General features: G+C 40.0%; 1 protein-coding gene and 1 pseudogene across 4 annotated transcripts in view; both read left to right on the plus strand.

Moving 5' to 3' along the window:
- Sap130 (Sin3A associated protein 130) overlaps positions 1-12,443 on the plus strand; it is a 72,668-nt gene extending 60,225 nt beyond the window's left edge. For all 4 annotated transcript variants that reach the window (XM_020168347.2, XM_020168349.2, XM_020168348.2 and 1 more), the window contains exons 17-21: positions 853-1,101; positions 1,260-1,385; positions 9,857-9,960; positions 11,168-11,281; positions 11,520-12,443. In XM_020168347.2, coding sequence (XP_020023936.1) covers positions 853-1,101; positions 1,260-1,385; positions 9,857-9,960; positions 11,168-11,281; positions 11,520-11,678 — 752 coding nt within the window. In that variant the 3' untranslated portion in view covers positions 11,679-12,443. The remainder of the gene's footprint in view (positions 1-852; positions 1,102-1,259; positions 1,386-9,856; positions 9,961-11,167; positions 11,282-11,519) is intronic.
- Positions 9,642-9,741, plus strand: LOC141422860 (U6 spliceosomal RNA; annotated as a pseudogene).
- Positions 12,444-16,376: the final 3,933 nt, after the last annotated feature.

Below are 16,376 nucleotides of genomic sequence, written 5' to 3' on the forward strand. Positions count from 1 at the left end.
CTGAAGTGAGGTAGAGGAAAAGAATGGAGCAAGTAAGTGGTATAATAAAAGTAGAGTTCAGGTGAACTTTGGTATAGACTCTCTACACAACTTACCCTCAAGGTTTTTTATGTACACACAGTGTTCTGCAGTAGTTAAGAGTATAGGTTCTGAAGCCAAACAGCCTCTCAACTCCCAACTCTGCCACTTCGTATTTGTGCAGCTTGTGCCACATTTTCTCATCTGTGAATTGAACGATAATAATATACTTACTTATTCAGATTGTTTTTAAAATTGTGAGTTAATAGGTCACCTGCTAGGAATTTGTATTTAAAGTCTAGAAAAATAATAACCTTAAACATGTAAGATTTTATATCCCTTGAAGCAAACCCTGAGGAAGATATCCAGGGATGTTATGTGGACTCTATCAAATCATTAGGGATCCAGGCTCTTCTCATATTTCACTCCATGTCCCCTAGAAATCACTTGAGGTAGCTGCTGGAGCTCCAGCCATCATAGCCAGTTTTAGAAAGAAGACAAGGAATAGAAGATTCTTTTAAGAAAACTTCCTAAAAGTGCTGCAAAACTCTTCTGCCTCCATCTTATCTGACCACACCTGTAGTAGAGGCTAAGAATTAACTTACTTTAGCAGAGTGGCATTGTGCTCATGTCCAAGTGGGAGGGTTCTAGAACTAGGGAAGATGAAAATATGGGGCATTAGGAGCAGGTGGCATGGTGTGAGGTTCATAGGAAGACTCCATTAATGTTAGCCATCCATATTGTCTTCTTGTTTATTGTGTTGCTGGAAATCAAGTAAAGCTCTCCGTTGTGTTTGGGTTCTCATACATGTGTATGCTCCATTTCCTCTGACAGCAGTTCCTCCACTGGCTACCAATACTGTGTCTCCATCCCTTGCATTGCTGGCAAACAACCTGTCCATGCCTACAAGTGACCTACCACCTGGTGCCTCCCCAAGGAAAAAGCCTCGAAAGCAACAGCATGTGATCTCAACAGAAGAAGGTGACATGATGGAGACAAACAGCACTGATGATGAGAAGTCCACTGCCAAGAGTCTTTTGGTGAAGGCTGAGAAGCGCAAGTCTCCTCCCAAGGAGTATGTTGGTAATGGCCACTTATACTAATCGTTTCCTTACACTTTCCACTCACCTCTAGAGTCCATCCCAGAAGGTCTTTTCATATTCACTTACTGGAATCATTACTTTGAGGATTGTTGAAAACATAAACCTGCTTAATGCCTTCCTTTCATCTCTTCTGAATAGATGAGGAAGGTGTGAGGTATGTCCCAGTGCGTCCAAGACCTCCCATCACTTTGCTACGTCACTATCGGAACCCCTGGAAAGCTGCTTACCACCACTTTCAGAGGTACAGTGACGTCCGGGTTAAAGGTTAGTTTCCCCAGAAACATCAATATTAATGCATAAAATTGGTACACCACTTAGCTATATTATAATCACAATAGACAAGGATAACAGAATCACAGTTTTCAAATTTCAAAGGAACTGTAAAATATACATTGTAAAATTTAGAAAATTATCCATTGCCCCAGAAAGTTGTGTATTTATTGGAATCCCAGTCAAACGGACAAGTGAAGAACACAGCCTTGGTGTTCACAGCTCCCTAAGTGATAACAGAATAATCTCTTCATTCCCCAAGTACTCATGGGAGGGCTGTATTACACTGCTAGGTAACGTAGTCCATAGTAGTTCCTTGGATGCTAAGGTGTACCTGGATCCGTAAGTGGTTTTTCCCAAAGACCTTTTGTTTAACATGTATGTGAAGTTCTTGGAATGATCTAGGACCAGCCCATGATAAGTATTTTGTTATTCTTGAACCTGAGAAAACATGTTTTACTTTTTTTTTTTTCTTTGCAGTACTGGAGTTCAAACTCAGGGCCTCCTGCTTGCTGAGCAGACACTCTTTGTCCACTTGAGCCACATCACCAGGTTTTTTTGCTCTGGTTATTTTTGAGATAGAGTCTTGGTTTTTGTGCTCAGACCAACCTGGACTGCGATCCTCATACTTGTGCTTCTCCATGTATCTGGAATGATAGGCATGCACCACCATGCTTAGCCATTGGTTGAGATGGAGTCTTGTGTGGGAATTTTTTGCCCAGCCTCCCCTTGAACTGCAGTCCTCCCAATCTCTGCCTCTCATGTATCTAGGTTTACAGACTGGGTACCACACCCAGTGAGAATAACATTTTAATATTCATATAATGAAAGTGACTTTAAAGTGGCTTTGCAAGATGTCATTCATCTCAGATATAACTGCAGACAGAACTGTGTTTCCAAAGAATGTTTCCCATTCTCTTACATAAGTTCAGTTTAGAAACTTCTTTAATGATTTTCTTGACGCCTCAAGATGAGTCCAGTTTGGATGGGATTCTGACTCATGACAATGACCAGGGGGATGAAGGTTGCTGACACCTTAGTCCTTGAATAAATGAAAATACACAGGTGGCTGCACTTGCAGCTACTTTTCCTCACAAATACAGAGTAGTCCCTCAGTATCCGTGAGTAATTGATTCCAGAACCCTCTCAGATACCAACATCCACAGATGCGCATCCCTTAGAGAGGATGGCATAGTATTTGCATACAACTTATAAACATCTTCCCATATACTTTTAATCTCTAGGTTATTTATAATACCTAATACATATAAATGTTCCATAAATAGTTGATAACACTGTTGTTTAGAGAATAATGATAAAAATCTATACATGCTCGGTACAGACATAATCTTTGATTGAACCTGCATATGCGGAACCCACACATTCATAGGACTAACTGTCCTCTGAGATTTAAAAAGAAGGTGAGATTTCCAGAGATAGAGAGTGTTCACCTTTGGTGGAAATAGCATATTGACCACTAAAGATAGCACAGGCATTCCATCACAGTAAAATATTTAGGGATCTGCCTACTAGCATTTTAAGCCATACTAAAACACTTGTTATGCCAGGTGCTGGTGACTCACATCTCTAATCCTAGCTACTCAGGAGGCAGAGACCTGGAGGATTTCGGTTTGAAACCAGCCTGGCAAATAGTTCACAAGACCCTATCTCAAAAATACCCTTCACAAAAAAGAGGTGGTGTAGTAGCTCAAAGTGAAAGCCCTGAGTTCAAACCCAGAACTGGAAAGAAAGAGAAAAAAAAAAAGACTTGTTGCTTATAGAGACTCACTTTCAAAAACTATTTAGGAAAAATAACTCAACAAGTGAAAGGTTTATGATTCCTTTGGGTTTATACATGCTAATCACCTCCTTTAAAACCACACCTATTGACTGTTAAACTTTAGTTCAACTACTTGCCTAAGCTTTGCAATCATCTTCATATAAATAAGATAGAATACTGATTAAAAAAAACACAAGAAGGAATGAAAACAGAGATGGGGTAAGGGGTAGACACAGGAAACAAATAGAAAACAATGGTATGACAGACTTTTAAGCATTAATATACTGGTAATTGCCTTAAATAGAAAAGTCTAAACATACCAATTAAAAAGACATTGGAAAAGTGAATGAAAAACAATCCAACCATATACTGTCTACAAGAAAGTGAGTTTGAATATAATGGGGCAGATAGATTGATGGTAATAGGGTGGTAAAATCAAAAATTAGCTTTAAAAACAAGTGGCTGTATTAATACCAAATACACTTGAGAGGAAAGAAAATGACTAGAGACAAAGAGGGCTATTAGCATATTGATAAGAAAATCAGCTTACTAAGAAATTGTTGTAAATGTATATGGAACAAAAACCAAGAGCTTCAAAATATATAAACCAAAACCAAATAGAGCTAAAAGCAAAACAGACAAATGCAGTTACAATTAGAGCTTTAATACCCTATTCTCAGCAGTTGACAGAACTATTGTCAGACAACAGCTGAGAACGGGGAAGGATCACTTGTGGCAGTGAGCTTGGACAAATAGTTCATGAGACTTTCATTTCCCAAATAAACACATCAAAATGAACTGGAGGTATGGCTCCAGCAGAAGAGTGCCTGCTTTGCAAGCATGAAGTTCTGAATTCAAAGTTTGGTCCTACCAAAAAAAAAGAAAAAGAGAAAAAACAAAGGAGAAGGGGGTGTAGAAGAACTGGGGACTAGAGTGTGTCTCAGTTGGTTGAGCACATGCTTTTGCAGTGTGATTTCCTGGGTTCAATCTTTAGGACCACAAAAAAACTAGAATGTGGAACTACACACTATGAACCCATACTACCTAGTAAACATTGCTAGAACACTCCAACAGCAGCAGGATATGCATTTCTTTCCGGTGTTACAGAGCATATATAAACCATATCCTAGATCGTAAAACCAACTAATTTAAAAGAATTGAAATCTTACAGATTATCTTCATTGGTCATAGTGTAATTAAACTGAAAACCAATAAGAGAAAGATAACAGAAAACACTACAAACCATGGAAATTAAATAACACATGTCTTAATAATCCATGGGTTAAAGAGGAAATCGCAAGGGAAATTTTTTTTAAATCCATAAAATAAACTACAGCAATGCTTTCAGGGAAATCTGTAGCATGAAATGCTTATATTAGAAAAGAGGAAATAAGCTGGGCATGGTACATAGTTCAAGGCCAGCCTGGGACAGGTAGCAAGACCCTGTCTCAAAAGGAAAAAAGGAAATAGTCAAAATCCTACCTTAAGAACCTAAATAAAAAGAGGTAAAACAAAGCAAGTACAAGAAAGAATACAGTGAAGAACAGAATTCAGTGAAATTGAGAACAGGAAAAATTAGAGAAAAAAATCAGTGAAACAACAAAAAAATGTTCTTTGCTGGGAGGAGGGAGGGAGAAGAAAGAGCAATAGGAGGAGTGCGGTTAATCTAAACTGACCAGTGTCCAGTGTATGCATGTGTGAAACACCTTGGGTAACCCCTTAGTACAATTAATATACACTAATGAAAATGGATATATTAAAACTAGTTCCTTAAGAAAAAATTAATCTTTAGCAATACTGAAAAAGAAGACACAAATCATGAATATCAACAATGAAACAGGATATTACTACAAATCATGCAACTATTAAAAACAAAGAGACTTTCTTCCAAGTATACCTCATGGAAAGGGAGAAAGGTAGAGATACCTTTTTATAGTGGAGATACCTTTAAACACCACCTCAGCAAGATGGTGAGGTGAATACCAACCATGATTGGCTGGGAATATCACTCAGAGGTAAAGAATGGTTGCCCAGCATCACAACAACAACAAAAATTTCCATCCATTGATGAATCACATCAATAGTATGTACCCATCATAGGATATGATGAAAATGACAGTTAACTTCTTTAGTGCTCCTGTCAAAAACCTAAAACTATGGTCTAATTCTGGAGAAAACATCAGGAATTTACATTAAGTGGCATTATTTATAAAACTTGCCCATTATTCTTCTAGCTGTCAGGGTCATCAGAAACAAGGAAAGGCTGAGAAACTGTCATTGCCAAAAACAGTCTAAGAAGACAATGATAAGTACATATAACATACACAGGGGGTATCCTGGAACAGAGAATGACAATAAAATTTATTTAAAAAAAAAAATTCAGCCAGGCACCAGTGGCTCACACCTGTAATCCTGTCTACTTGGGAGGCTGAGATTGGGGGGATCACTTTTCCAGGCCAGCTCCAGCAAATAGTTTGCAAGGCCCCATCTCCAAAATAACCAGAGCAAAGTGGATTGGAGGTATGGCTCAAGTGGTAAAGCACCCGCTTTGCAAACATGAAGCCTGAGTTTAAACCCTGATTCCATACACAAAAAAAAATTGTCTACATTACACCAGATGTGTTGGCTCACTCTTATAATCCTAGTTATTCAGGAGCTGGAGATTGGAAGGATCATGGTTCAAGGTCAGGTTTTTTTTTATAGTTTTAGCAAGGATTTATTTTAATACAACAAGATAAGGTAGGGAGAAGTTGAGGAAAGAAACATTCCCTGCTCCCCACACAGGAAGTGGTAGCAAATACTCTGTAGTTTATTTATTTACTAGTATTCACTGTTTCATGTGTCATTGTCATCCTTACTTCCCTTTATACTTTTTTTTTGTCTGTACTGGAGTGTGAACTCAGGGCCTTGTGCTTGCTAGGCAGCGACTCTACCTCAAGTAGGGTCTCCCATTTAATTAAGCCCATGCTAGTCTGGACCATAGTCTTCCTATTCAAGCTCCCCATGCATAACAAACATGCACAACCACAGCCAGCTTTTTTTTGGCTGGTCTGGGGCCTCAACATGCTAGGAAGGTAGGTGCTCTACCACTTGAGCCACTCCCACAACCCTTTTTTTGTGATGGGTATTTTCAAGATAGGGCTCATGAACTTTCTGCCCATTCTGGCCTTGAGCCATGTTCCTCCTGATCTCTGCTTCCTTAGCAGCTAGGATTAGAGATGCAAGCCACCAGCACCTGGCACAGTTCTGTATCTTGATTGCAGGGTGATTACACAAATCTGCACGTAGGATAAAATGACAGAATTACACTTATACTTTATTTCAGTGGCAATTTCCTAGTTTATTGTGGTGCAGTTACTTGAGATGTAACCAGTGGCGGGGGGGATACTGTGAAGTACACAGAACCTGAGTTTACTTTTCTTTTTTAACATCAGATGGGCTATGTGCTGAACACCCTAACCACCGTCTTACACGATGATGTAAAAAATCCAGTCATCACACTTACGGACTGCAAAAGAATTGGCTTTTTAAAAATAACTTCATTGAGATATGATTCATATAGCATATGGTTCACTTGGTTTTTGCTCTGTTATTGTTTGTGATTTGGAATTTTGGTGGTTTTTTTTTTTTTTTTTTTTTTTTTCTGTACTGGGGATTAAACTCTAGGCCTCATACTTGCTACACAAGTACACAACCATTTAAGCCATGCCCCCAGACCCTCACCTGTTAAATTGTACAATTTGATAATTTTTAAAAATGAATATTCACAGAGTTGTGCATCAGTCATCAAGGTTTTTTAAATATTTGCTTTGCCCTAAAGAGACTCCATATGCCTTAGCATCACCCCAGTGCCAGTGCCACTTTTACTCTCCCCTCCAACATTAGAAAAACTGTGATCTATTTTCTATCTATATAGATCTCCTGATGCTGGACTTTAAATATGAATGGAACTTATAATATGTGGTCCTTGTGACTGTTTTCTTTCTTTTAGCCTAAGGTCTTCAAGGTTCATCCAGTTATAACATGTATTAGTACTTCAGTCCTTTTTGTTATCAAATCCATTTTCTACATACACCAAATCTTACCCATTCATCACTCGATAGATAGATATTCTATCTATCAAGCTCCCACTTTTTGGCTATCACTGGTAATGGTGTGAACATTTGCATACAAGTTTTTATGTGAATATGTCTTTTCACTCCTCCTAGGAATAGAGTTTCTGGGTTGTATGGTAATTCTTTTGTGTAGCATTTTGAGGATTGCTAGAATGTTTTCCAAAACATCTGCGTCATTTTGCTTTCCAACCAGCAGTTTGTGAAAGAGTCAATTTTTCCACATCCTCAAGAACATTTATTATTGTCTGTCTTTGTTATTGCAGCTATCCTAGTGTGTATAGAGTGGTACTTCATTGTAGTTTTGATCTGCGTTTCCTAATGACTAGTGGTGTTAAGTAACTTTTCATGTGCTTATTGTATACTATTCTTAAGAGAAATAGCTGTTTTTTGGATCCTTTTTGTCTTTTTATAATTGAATTCACTTAGAGTTAAGGATTCTTTAGGTACAAATCCCTTATCAGATATATCTGTATACTACCATTGCAGCTTCTTGTGAATCTATAATTATTTCAAACTAAAAAAAAGATGCAGAAATGAAATACATAGGTATATGTAAAACTGGCGAAATCTGAATAGGGTTGGTGGGCCATAGAAATACAATGTTACCGTTGGGGGAACTGGGTGCAGAGAATACAAGATTTCTATATTATTTCTTTTTTGGAGACAGTCTTTGTTATAGCCCAGGCTGGCCCAAAACTCACAGTCTTCCTGCCTCAGTCTCCCAAGGTGATTATAGGTGAGTGCCACAACACCTGGCTGTAACTTTTTTTTTTTTTCCTTGCAGTACTGGTGTTTGAGCTTAGGGCTTTGTGTTTGCCAGGCAGGCACTCTACTGCTTGAGCCACACCACCATCATCCCCTTTTACTCGGGTTATTTTTAAAGTCTCGCTTTTAACCCAAGCCAACCTGCACTACAATCCTCCTATTTTATGCTTCCGACTATACCTTGGAGGACAGGTATACACCACCACACGCAGCTTTTTTCCCATCAAGATAGGGATCTCATGACTTTTTTTTTGCCTGGGCTGGCCTGGAACCACAGTCTTTCCAATTTCAGCCTCCCCTGTAGTTTGGGGTGACAGGCACACCACACTGCACCCAGCTGTTAGTTGAGATGGGGCCTCATGATCTGTTTGCCTGGACTGGCCCTTGAAGCACAGTCCCCCAGTCTCAGCTTCCCAATTTGCTAGGATTGCAGGCGTAAGCCACTAGCCATCAGCTGCGTTCAATAATGCATTTAAAGGACTATAGTGGTAACACATGCCTGTAATCCCAGCACTCTGGGAGCTAAAGAAGATTGCTAGTTAAAGGCCAGCCTAGGGCTGGCAGAGTGTCTCAAGTGTCAGAGCATCTGCCTAGTAAATATGAAACCCCAGTACCACCAAAAAATAAAAATAAATTAAAAATTTTTAAAAAGACCAACCTAGGCTACATAGCAAGACATTATATAAAATGAAATAGAATGCAGTAATATGAAATGTTGCACCTAAATTTGCAGCTGTCTTAAGCTGAAAAAAAGAATTTTTAAATATATGCTAATATTTTAATATTTACCATCTAGATCAGCTTTTAAAAATGAATAAACTTTGTTTTTCGGAGAAGTGTTAGGATAACAGCAAAATCCAAAGATAGAGTTCTCATATACCCTGACCCCAAATACACACACAACTTCCCCCACTTTGGATGTCCCATACCATAGGTGGGACAATTCCCTTACAGTTAATGAAACTCTGTTGGCTTAGTCATTTCCAGTCAGCATTCATAGTTTACATTAGGGTTCATTCTTGATATAGTATAGCCTGTGAATTTGGGCAAATGTATAGATTTGAGGTTTTTCATATTTGTAACATAAGTTTTAAATACCCATGTCACACTTGACTATCTTAAGTCCTACTTAAGGAATAATTAAGACCCTACAGATACAACTAAATTCACTTTTGACAAGCAACCCTCATTCCTCATCTGTCTCTTCCCAGTCTTGGTGTAATACATTTCATATTTTATTATAATTTTGGTCATTGGACTTTACTCCCAAATTTCAAATACAATTTCCAATTGATTGATAGAATTTACCTAAGACCTAGGTAATACCAAATACCTTCCAGGACTTCACATCCAGACCTCATGTGCTCATAAGCCTCATGCAGGTAGTAAGGCCCCAGCTCATTTATGATAATTTCCCCTCTTCCAAGACATTAGGATATTAACTTGCTCTCTCTTGAACTCACCAGACTAGCAGAGTATGTCATCGTAGCTTTGTCCTGGAGTGAACAAACAGATAAAAAGCTTTTGTTCATGTTGACCCCTATTCCTAATGACGTAAGTGAAGAGAATGTAAGGATATTTAAGCAAAGAAATTTTATGCACACTTGAGCAGCACATGGGAACAATACAGAGATTAACATGACCCCTGCACAAGGATGACATGCAAATTTGTGAAGCATTCATATTTTTCAGTTTAAGATCCCCCCCAAAAAATAAATCTTAATAAAATATTAGCACTTTATCACAAATGATCTAGCTTTTATAACAATTGAAATATGCATATTTTTATTTTTATGTGGTTACAGAGGAGAAGAAAGCAATGCTGCAGGAAATAGCTAATCAGAAAGGAGTATCCTGTCGTGCCCAAGGCTGGAAAGTCCACCTCTGTGCTGCCCAGTTACTACAGCTGGTAGGTGAAGTTCTAGCAATTGTTATGCCATCTAAAGACATGAGAAGATGCTGGAGACAACCAAGCTCACAAAATATTCAAGTAATTTGGAAGTGTTCCTATCAACATGGGTCATGGCAAGAGTTTTCTATGTAACCGTGTAATATTGTAAGCACTGTATCAATTGCTTATGATTGTATTCTAAATATTAGTTCTCATACTCAGATCCAAAATATATGAAACAGCTGTACCATAAGACCTAAAGTTAAAATTCAGTGTTATGTGGTGCCTTAACATCTGAAACAGGGAGAGCTTTCAGTGGCTTGCCTGTAAGCCCCTCCATCTCACTCTATTGCCTCAGAGAGGTCCTCTGGCCAAACAACCCTCTTTACCATGTGGACCCGACAGTTTCTGGTTTCACTGAGTATGGATTCAGTGACCTATCAGCTTCCAGTATTACTTAAGTCAGTCATATCCTTCCTGGGGGAGGAGGGGGACCCTCCCTCTTGATCCTAGAAAGCCTGCGCCCCTCAGCCCATGCTCATTCACTCTGTTCCTGAGAGCAACCCCTGTGAGACCCTGGATGGCTTGTTGTGTTCTTCCCTGGGCCATGAGTATATGAAACATTTTCTATCTCATCTGTCCAGTGATGAATAAGAATCTTTCTTTCATCAACTGGGTAAAGGGGAGGCAGTCAAAACAATAGCCTCATGAACTTTTCTTATCTTTGGAGTAGCATTGATCTCAGAAACATTGTCTACTATAAGTATCTAAAAAAGTAGTGAGTGCCCTGGCTAGATTTTACTTACCAGAAAATCATATTTCTGTGAAACTGGTAGTGTTGATTTTAAAAGGAATTAGGAGTTCGGGTCAGTATTAAAAGTCATCCTTGCGAGGAGTGGTAGAACATGCCTATAATCCCAGTACTCAGGAGGCACAGGCAGAACAATTGTGAGTTTGAGGCAAGTCTTGGCTACATAGATCATGTATCAAAAAAAAATCCAAAACAAAAGTTATCCTTAAAGATGGGCTCCTAATTGTGGCAAATTATAATGTAAATCATTGTTGATCAGTTTGCTTTACTGTTTATAATTTTAGTACCTTAGTTGTTGTAAGAAACAACTCTTACACCAGTTTGCAAAGTTGATCTAAGGAAGGTTCTTTGACTTCAGATTGACATAGAAGAGTATCTCTGAGATCATGATGGGCTCCCGCTTTTGTGTTGCAGACAAATCTAGAGCATGATGTTTATGAAAGACTCACCAACCTACAGGAAGGGATCATCCCAAAGAAAAAGGCAGCAACTGATGATGACCTGCACCGGATCAATGAACTCATACAGGTTGGAACGGCCCTTTCCTTCTGATTACCCACTTGATGAAGTTGTTTACTGTAGAGTCCTCCTCTCATTTCCCTCCCTCATCCACTAGTACTGTTAGCAAAAATGTACTTACTCAACCTCCATTGGCAAGAGACTAATAATTTCTCTATTGGAAAACCTCAGAATGGTCTCTGCTGACAGGGAGCAGTTCTGTAAAAAGTGATGTCATCATCTGATGATGTGATGTCTTCTGTTGCAGGGAAACATGCAGAGGTGTAAACTGGTAATGGATCAAATCAGTGAGGCCAGAGACTCCATGCTTAAGGTTTTAGATCATAAAGATCGTGTTCTCAAGCTTCTAAACAAGAATGGGACTGTCAAGAAAGTATCAAAATTGAAGAGAAAGGAAAAAGTCTAGATCCAGAAGAATCAGGATTTTGAAACAGAATTTATGAAGAATAATGGTGGGGGAGGGGGGAGGGGGGTCTGGCTATTTTCAAAATGGAACATTGAAATAAAGGAAGTGTTCCTTCATTCACACGTGAAAGCAAAGGGACCCATGGCATCCTGTTGGCACAGAAGGATCAGAGCTGACCTGACACAGTGAGCCACATTCTTTCTTCAGGCACATCCCTGTTAAGCCTGCTCTGTGTCATAAGTGACTTCTGATGTGCAGTGACACAGATGGCTGGCTGGCGTTTTTCAGCCTTCTAGTTTATAGACTGTATTTATCTGGTGGATTCCTACAGGACCCATACTGAGCCTGGACTGAAAGTATCCACTTGGACCATCTGCTATCTCGCTACACTGAAAATAAAACCTCTTCTCGCTCTGGTCAGTTCTTCTGTTTGACCTTCAAATGCCCAAGTTGGCCTTTTACAGTAGTGCCACGGCACCAGGAGAGCTGCCATGTCTCACATTAAAGGGTTCAAACTATTAGTTCTTGTCTTTTTTTTTTTTTTTTAAGGAACCATTTCCAAGTGAAGTTATTATGTTGTCTGTCCTGTGTGTGTCAGAATTGGGTTTTTGTGGCGTTTCAGAGCAGGTAACAACATAATAGCTCTGAGATCCTGTTCCGAAGTACATTCTTGGTTTTCTGTACTTCTGTAGCTGGCGTGATGCTGTTGATTGTATGTACTACACATCTCCAAACATTAATAAAGGACTTGAAGAGGTTTTTGTACATGAGCAGTTTGCATCTTTTTCTAAAGTGCACCAGTGGTATACTGAGCATCAGCATCCTACTGTCATTTCTTACACATTGGGGAGTCTGTTAAAGTTTTGTTACTCTACATAGAGTTCTACTTATCCCACTAATTAGAAGATGTTTAATGGTAAAGTCTTTTGGTCTTTGGTTATCTTGAATGCAAGCCTGATACAAACTGATCAAATTATAGAATTGTTAAAGCTGAAGTACTGGAGGTGAAGCTTCCATGTGGGTGGATTCTCTTCAGGATTGCGCTTGTTTCTGTGAACTAGCCTGTAGGGTTTGGCAGCTCAGTCTTGGTTCCTTTGTACACAAGACTAAGCCATCTCTTTTACTTCTATTTGGCACCATGTGGCAGACCAAGAAAGATTGTCTTCTTTTGCCTCTGCAGATGAGACTTGAGTGTTCTCCTTCCTGAGCACATGGGTTTCCAGCTACTAGGTTGGGGCTAGAGCTCTTCTCTTTTGAGACACGTATTATGCACCATTTCTGCAGGACCTCTGGGATCCATGCTCCAGCTCACCTGAGACAGCCTTTCTTGTATTGGAATGGTAGACTCTCATCTGGTGTGGGAATGCGGTAAAGTGGAACAAAATGGACTGTCATATGGGCCTAGCCCAAAGAAGGCTTGGGGTGATAGAGGCTGCTCACTTGAGTGTTTCATTGGGACATGGAGCCAACTTAAAGGTCATGCCAGCTGTTCACTAGACACCAGCGGAGTGTGACTTCCAGAATGGTGTTCCTTTACCTCAGTCTCTCATCTGTGCACGTTGCACATACACTTTTGCCCTACGCACTCCACAGAGGTAAACATTTATCTGCCATCTGTTAACGTGGCTGTTCTTTAACTTAAGATAAGAAGGTTCATAGAGTACATGTTCGTGCTCAGTATAACTTGGGATTCACCTGCTTATATGCATCAGTAAGATCTTTTGTTCTTTTTTTTTTGGCAGTACTGGGGTTTAAACTCGGTGCCTCACACTTGCTCACCACTCGAGCCACTACTACAGCCCTTTTTTGTGTTGGGTATTTTTGAGGTAAGGTCTCAAACTATTTGCCTGAGCTGACCTTGAACTGCAATCTTCCATTCTCTGCCTCCCGAGTAGCTTGGATTACAGGCATGAGCCACTGGTGCCTGACTAATAAGACCTGCAGCTCCAGCTACTTGGAAGTGGAAACAGAAGAATCACGAGTTTGAGGTCAATCTGGGCAGGTAGTGAAACCCTATCTGAGAAACAAAAAACCAAAAGGGCTAGGGGCATAGTTTAAAAGGTAGGTTGCCTAGCATGTATGAAGCCCTGGTTCAATTTTCAGCCTCTCAAAAAAGAGTTTATTACTGAGTGACATTCTGTGTGCATTCCATTCCATTCACTTCACGTTCACTCATTGCCAAACCCAAAGTCACCTAGATGTTCTCTTGTTTTCTTCTATAAATTTTGTTACTTGGTTGGGGAGGGAGTAGTACTGGGGGTTTGAACTCAGGGCCTCATGCTTGCTAGCTAGGCAGGCACATTGCCATTTGAACCACTCAGCCAGCCCTATATTTTTTTTTTGGCAGGGGGTTGCACTGGTGTTTGAACTCATGGCTTCCCACTTGATAGCAGGTGCTCTACCAAAGCCCTATAATTTTATATTATGTGTTTATTTCTATACACAGTTGGCTGGCCAGTGTAGGACAGGATTAGATATTTGGGATCCTATATTACAGAAGTAGGATCTCTAAAAGTATTGAACAATCCTTTTCAAAAGAAGCTTGACACCAGGCAAACAAAGAGCCTGAGGCAAAAATGGGAGTTCAAGACTAGCCTGTCTTTGCCTAGTACAATCCTTGAAGTCAGTGCAGCCTCAAACAACAGTGTTTTCACTATTCTCCTGAGCAGTACCATCAGAAGTTGGGAGAGTGCTGGGGTGTAGCCCAATGGTAGGGCACTTAGAATGCAGGAAGTCCCAGCACTACAACAACAGTAAAGAAGCTGGGAAAAATGTGATGAGTCATGTCTGTGAACACAATGGATTTTAATTTTTTTTTTTTTCTGCAGTACTGTGGTTTGAACTCAGGGCCTACATCTAGACCACTCCACCAGCCCTTTTTTGTGAAGGGTTTCTCCAAGATAGGGTCTTGAGAACTATTTGTCTGGACTTCCTCTGAACTGTGATTTCCTGTTCTCTGCCCCCTGAGTAGGTAGCATTATAGGCATGAGCCACCAATGCCCAACACACAGTGGGTTTTGAAAACTATTAAGGAGGAATAGTTGCTGGAGGTGTGGCTCAAGTGTGCCTGCTTAGTAAATGTAAGGTCCTGAGTTCAAACCCTAGTACCTCCAAAAAAAAATTATAAAGAGGAACAGTTGACATTATAAACCTAACATTTGAACATATGTACACCTGTGAAACTATCACCATAGTCAACTAGAGAATTTATTAGCCCTTCTCCTGCATATTCTTACTAAAGGTTTTCACGTCTAGCTTTTACTTTTGGTCTCTGATCCATTTTTAATTACTTTTGTCATGTGTTGAGGTAGGGTCAGCAATGGTTTTGAGTGGAGAAACAAAAGGCCTGGTGTGGTCAACCTACTGGTGTGCTTAGAAAAATGAGAAAGGTGGCCAGTATATAGCTGTGGTCAGGAAAGCAGGGCAGCCGAGCGTCACTCTGCAGCTGTGTGGAGAATGGAGGACACACTCTGGCCTGTTGAACTGGAGACACAAATCCAGGGGTGATGCTTGTGAGCTTTTCCACTGGAGAGAGAAAGTGGCAGGAAGGACTGCTTGTTTATATAGAAGAAGTGAGGTGCTGGCAGGTGGGTGTTTCTGTTGGAGAAATGGGAAGGAGAAATGGCTCCTTCATGATTCCAGATCAGACTTTGGGTCCTTCAGAAAGGGAGGGTCCCTGAACCCAAACAAGACATTGAGCACATCCCCCATCCTCCATGGGCAACTCAAGGCTGAGTTCTATGGGGTTTGTTTTTCTTCTTTTTTGACAGTACTGGGGTTTGAACTCAGGGCGTTGCAGTTACTAGGCAGACACTCTCTATTGAGCCACCCACCATCCCTCGTTGATTTTTTTTTATCATTGAAGCAGCCTATTAAACTAGGACGCCTGGAATAAATGCCACTGGGTTGTGGTGTACACGTCTCTTATACATTGTTAGATTCAATTTGCCACTATGTTGAATCTGTGTGACAGTGGTCTCTGATTTTCTTTTGTATATTATCTGGTTTGAATATTATAGACAGATGGTATTTTTTCCTTCAAATATTTGGTAATATTCACGAGTAAAAACATTTGGAGATGGTACTTTGTTTTTTGGAAGGCTATTAGTTATTCAGGGATGCGGGGAGTTGGCTGTACTGGGATTTGAATTTAGGGCCTTGCACTTGTTAGGTAGGCCCTCTCCTACTTGAGCCACAGCCCCAGACCTTTTTTGTTGTTGTTGTTGTTATCTTTTGGATAGTTTCATATGGTTTATGCCCAGGGCCAGCCTCAAACTGTGATCCTCCTACCTATGCTTCCTGCATAGCTGGAATTACAGATATGTACCACCACACTCAGCTTTTTTGTTAAGAAGGTGGTTTCAACAACTTTTTGCCCTGGCTGATCTCCAATGGAATCCTCTTGATCTCTGTCTCCTGAAGAACTGAGATTACAGCGGTGGATCACTATCCAATTTGGGGGGTGGCTTTTGGGGGGGTTGTTTAGTGGTACTGGGGTTTGAGCTCAGGGCTTGTTTGCTAGGTAGGTGCTCTACTGCTTGAGCTATACTTCTTAGTTTTAAAAATAAATATATCACTATTGAAATTGTTTCTCCATCTGTGAGTTTCACTAGTTTCTATCTTTCAAGGAATTGTGCCATTGCATCTAAGCTATTAAATGTGCAGACATGGATTTGTTTACAGTATCATTGGTATCAA

The sequence above is a fragment of the Castor canadensis genome, chromosome 4 (assembly GCF_047511655.1).
Source record: "Castor canadensis chromosome 4, mCasCan1.hap1v2, whole genome shotgun sequence".
NCBI classification, from domain to species: Eukaryota; Metazoa; Chordata; class Mammalia; order Rodentia; family Castoridae; genus Castor; species Castor canadensis.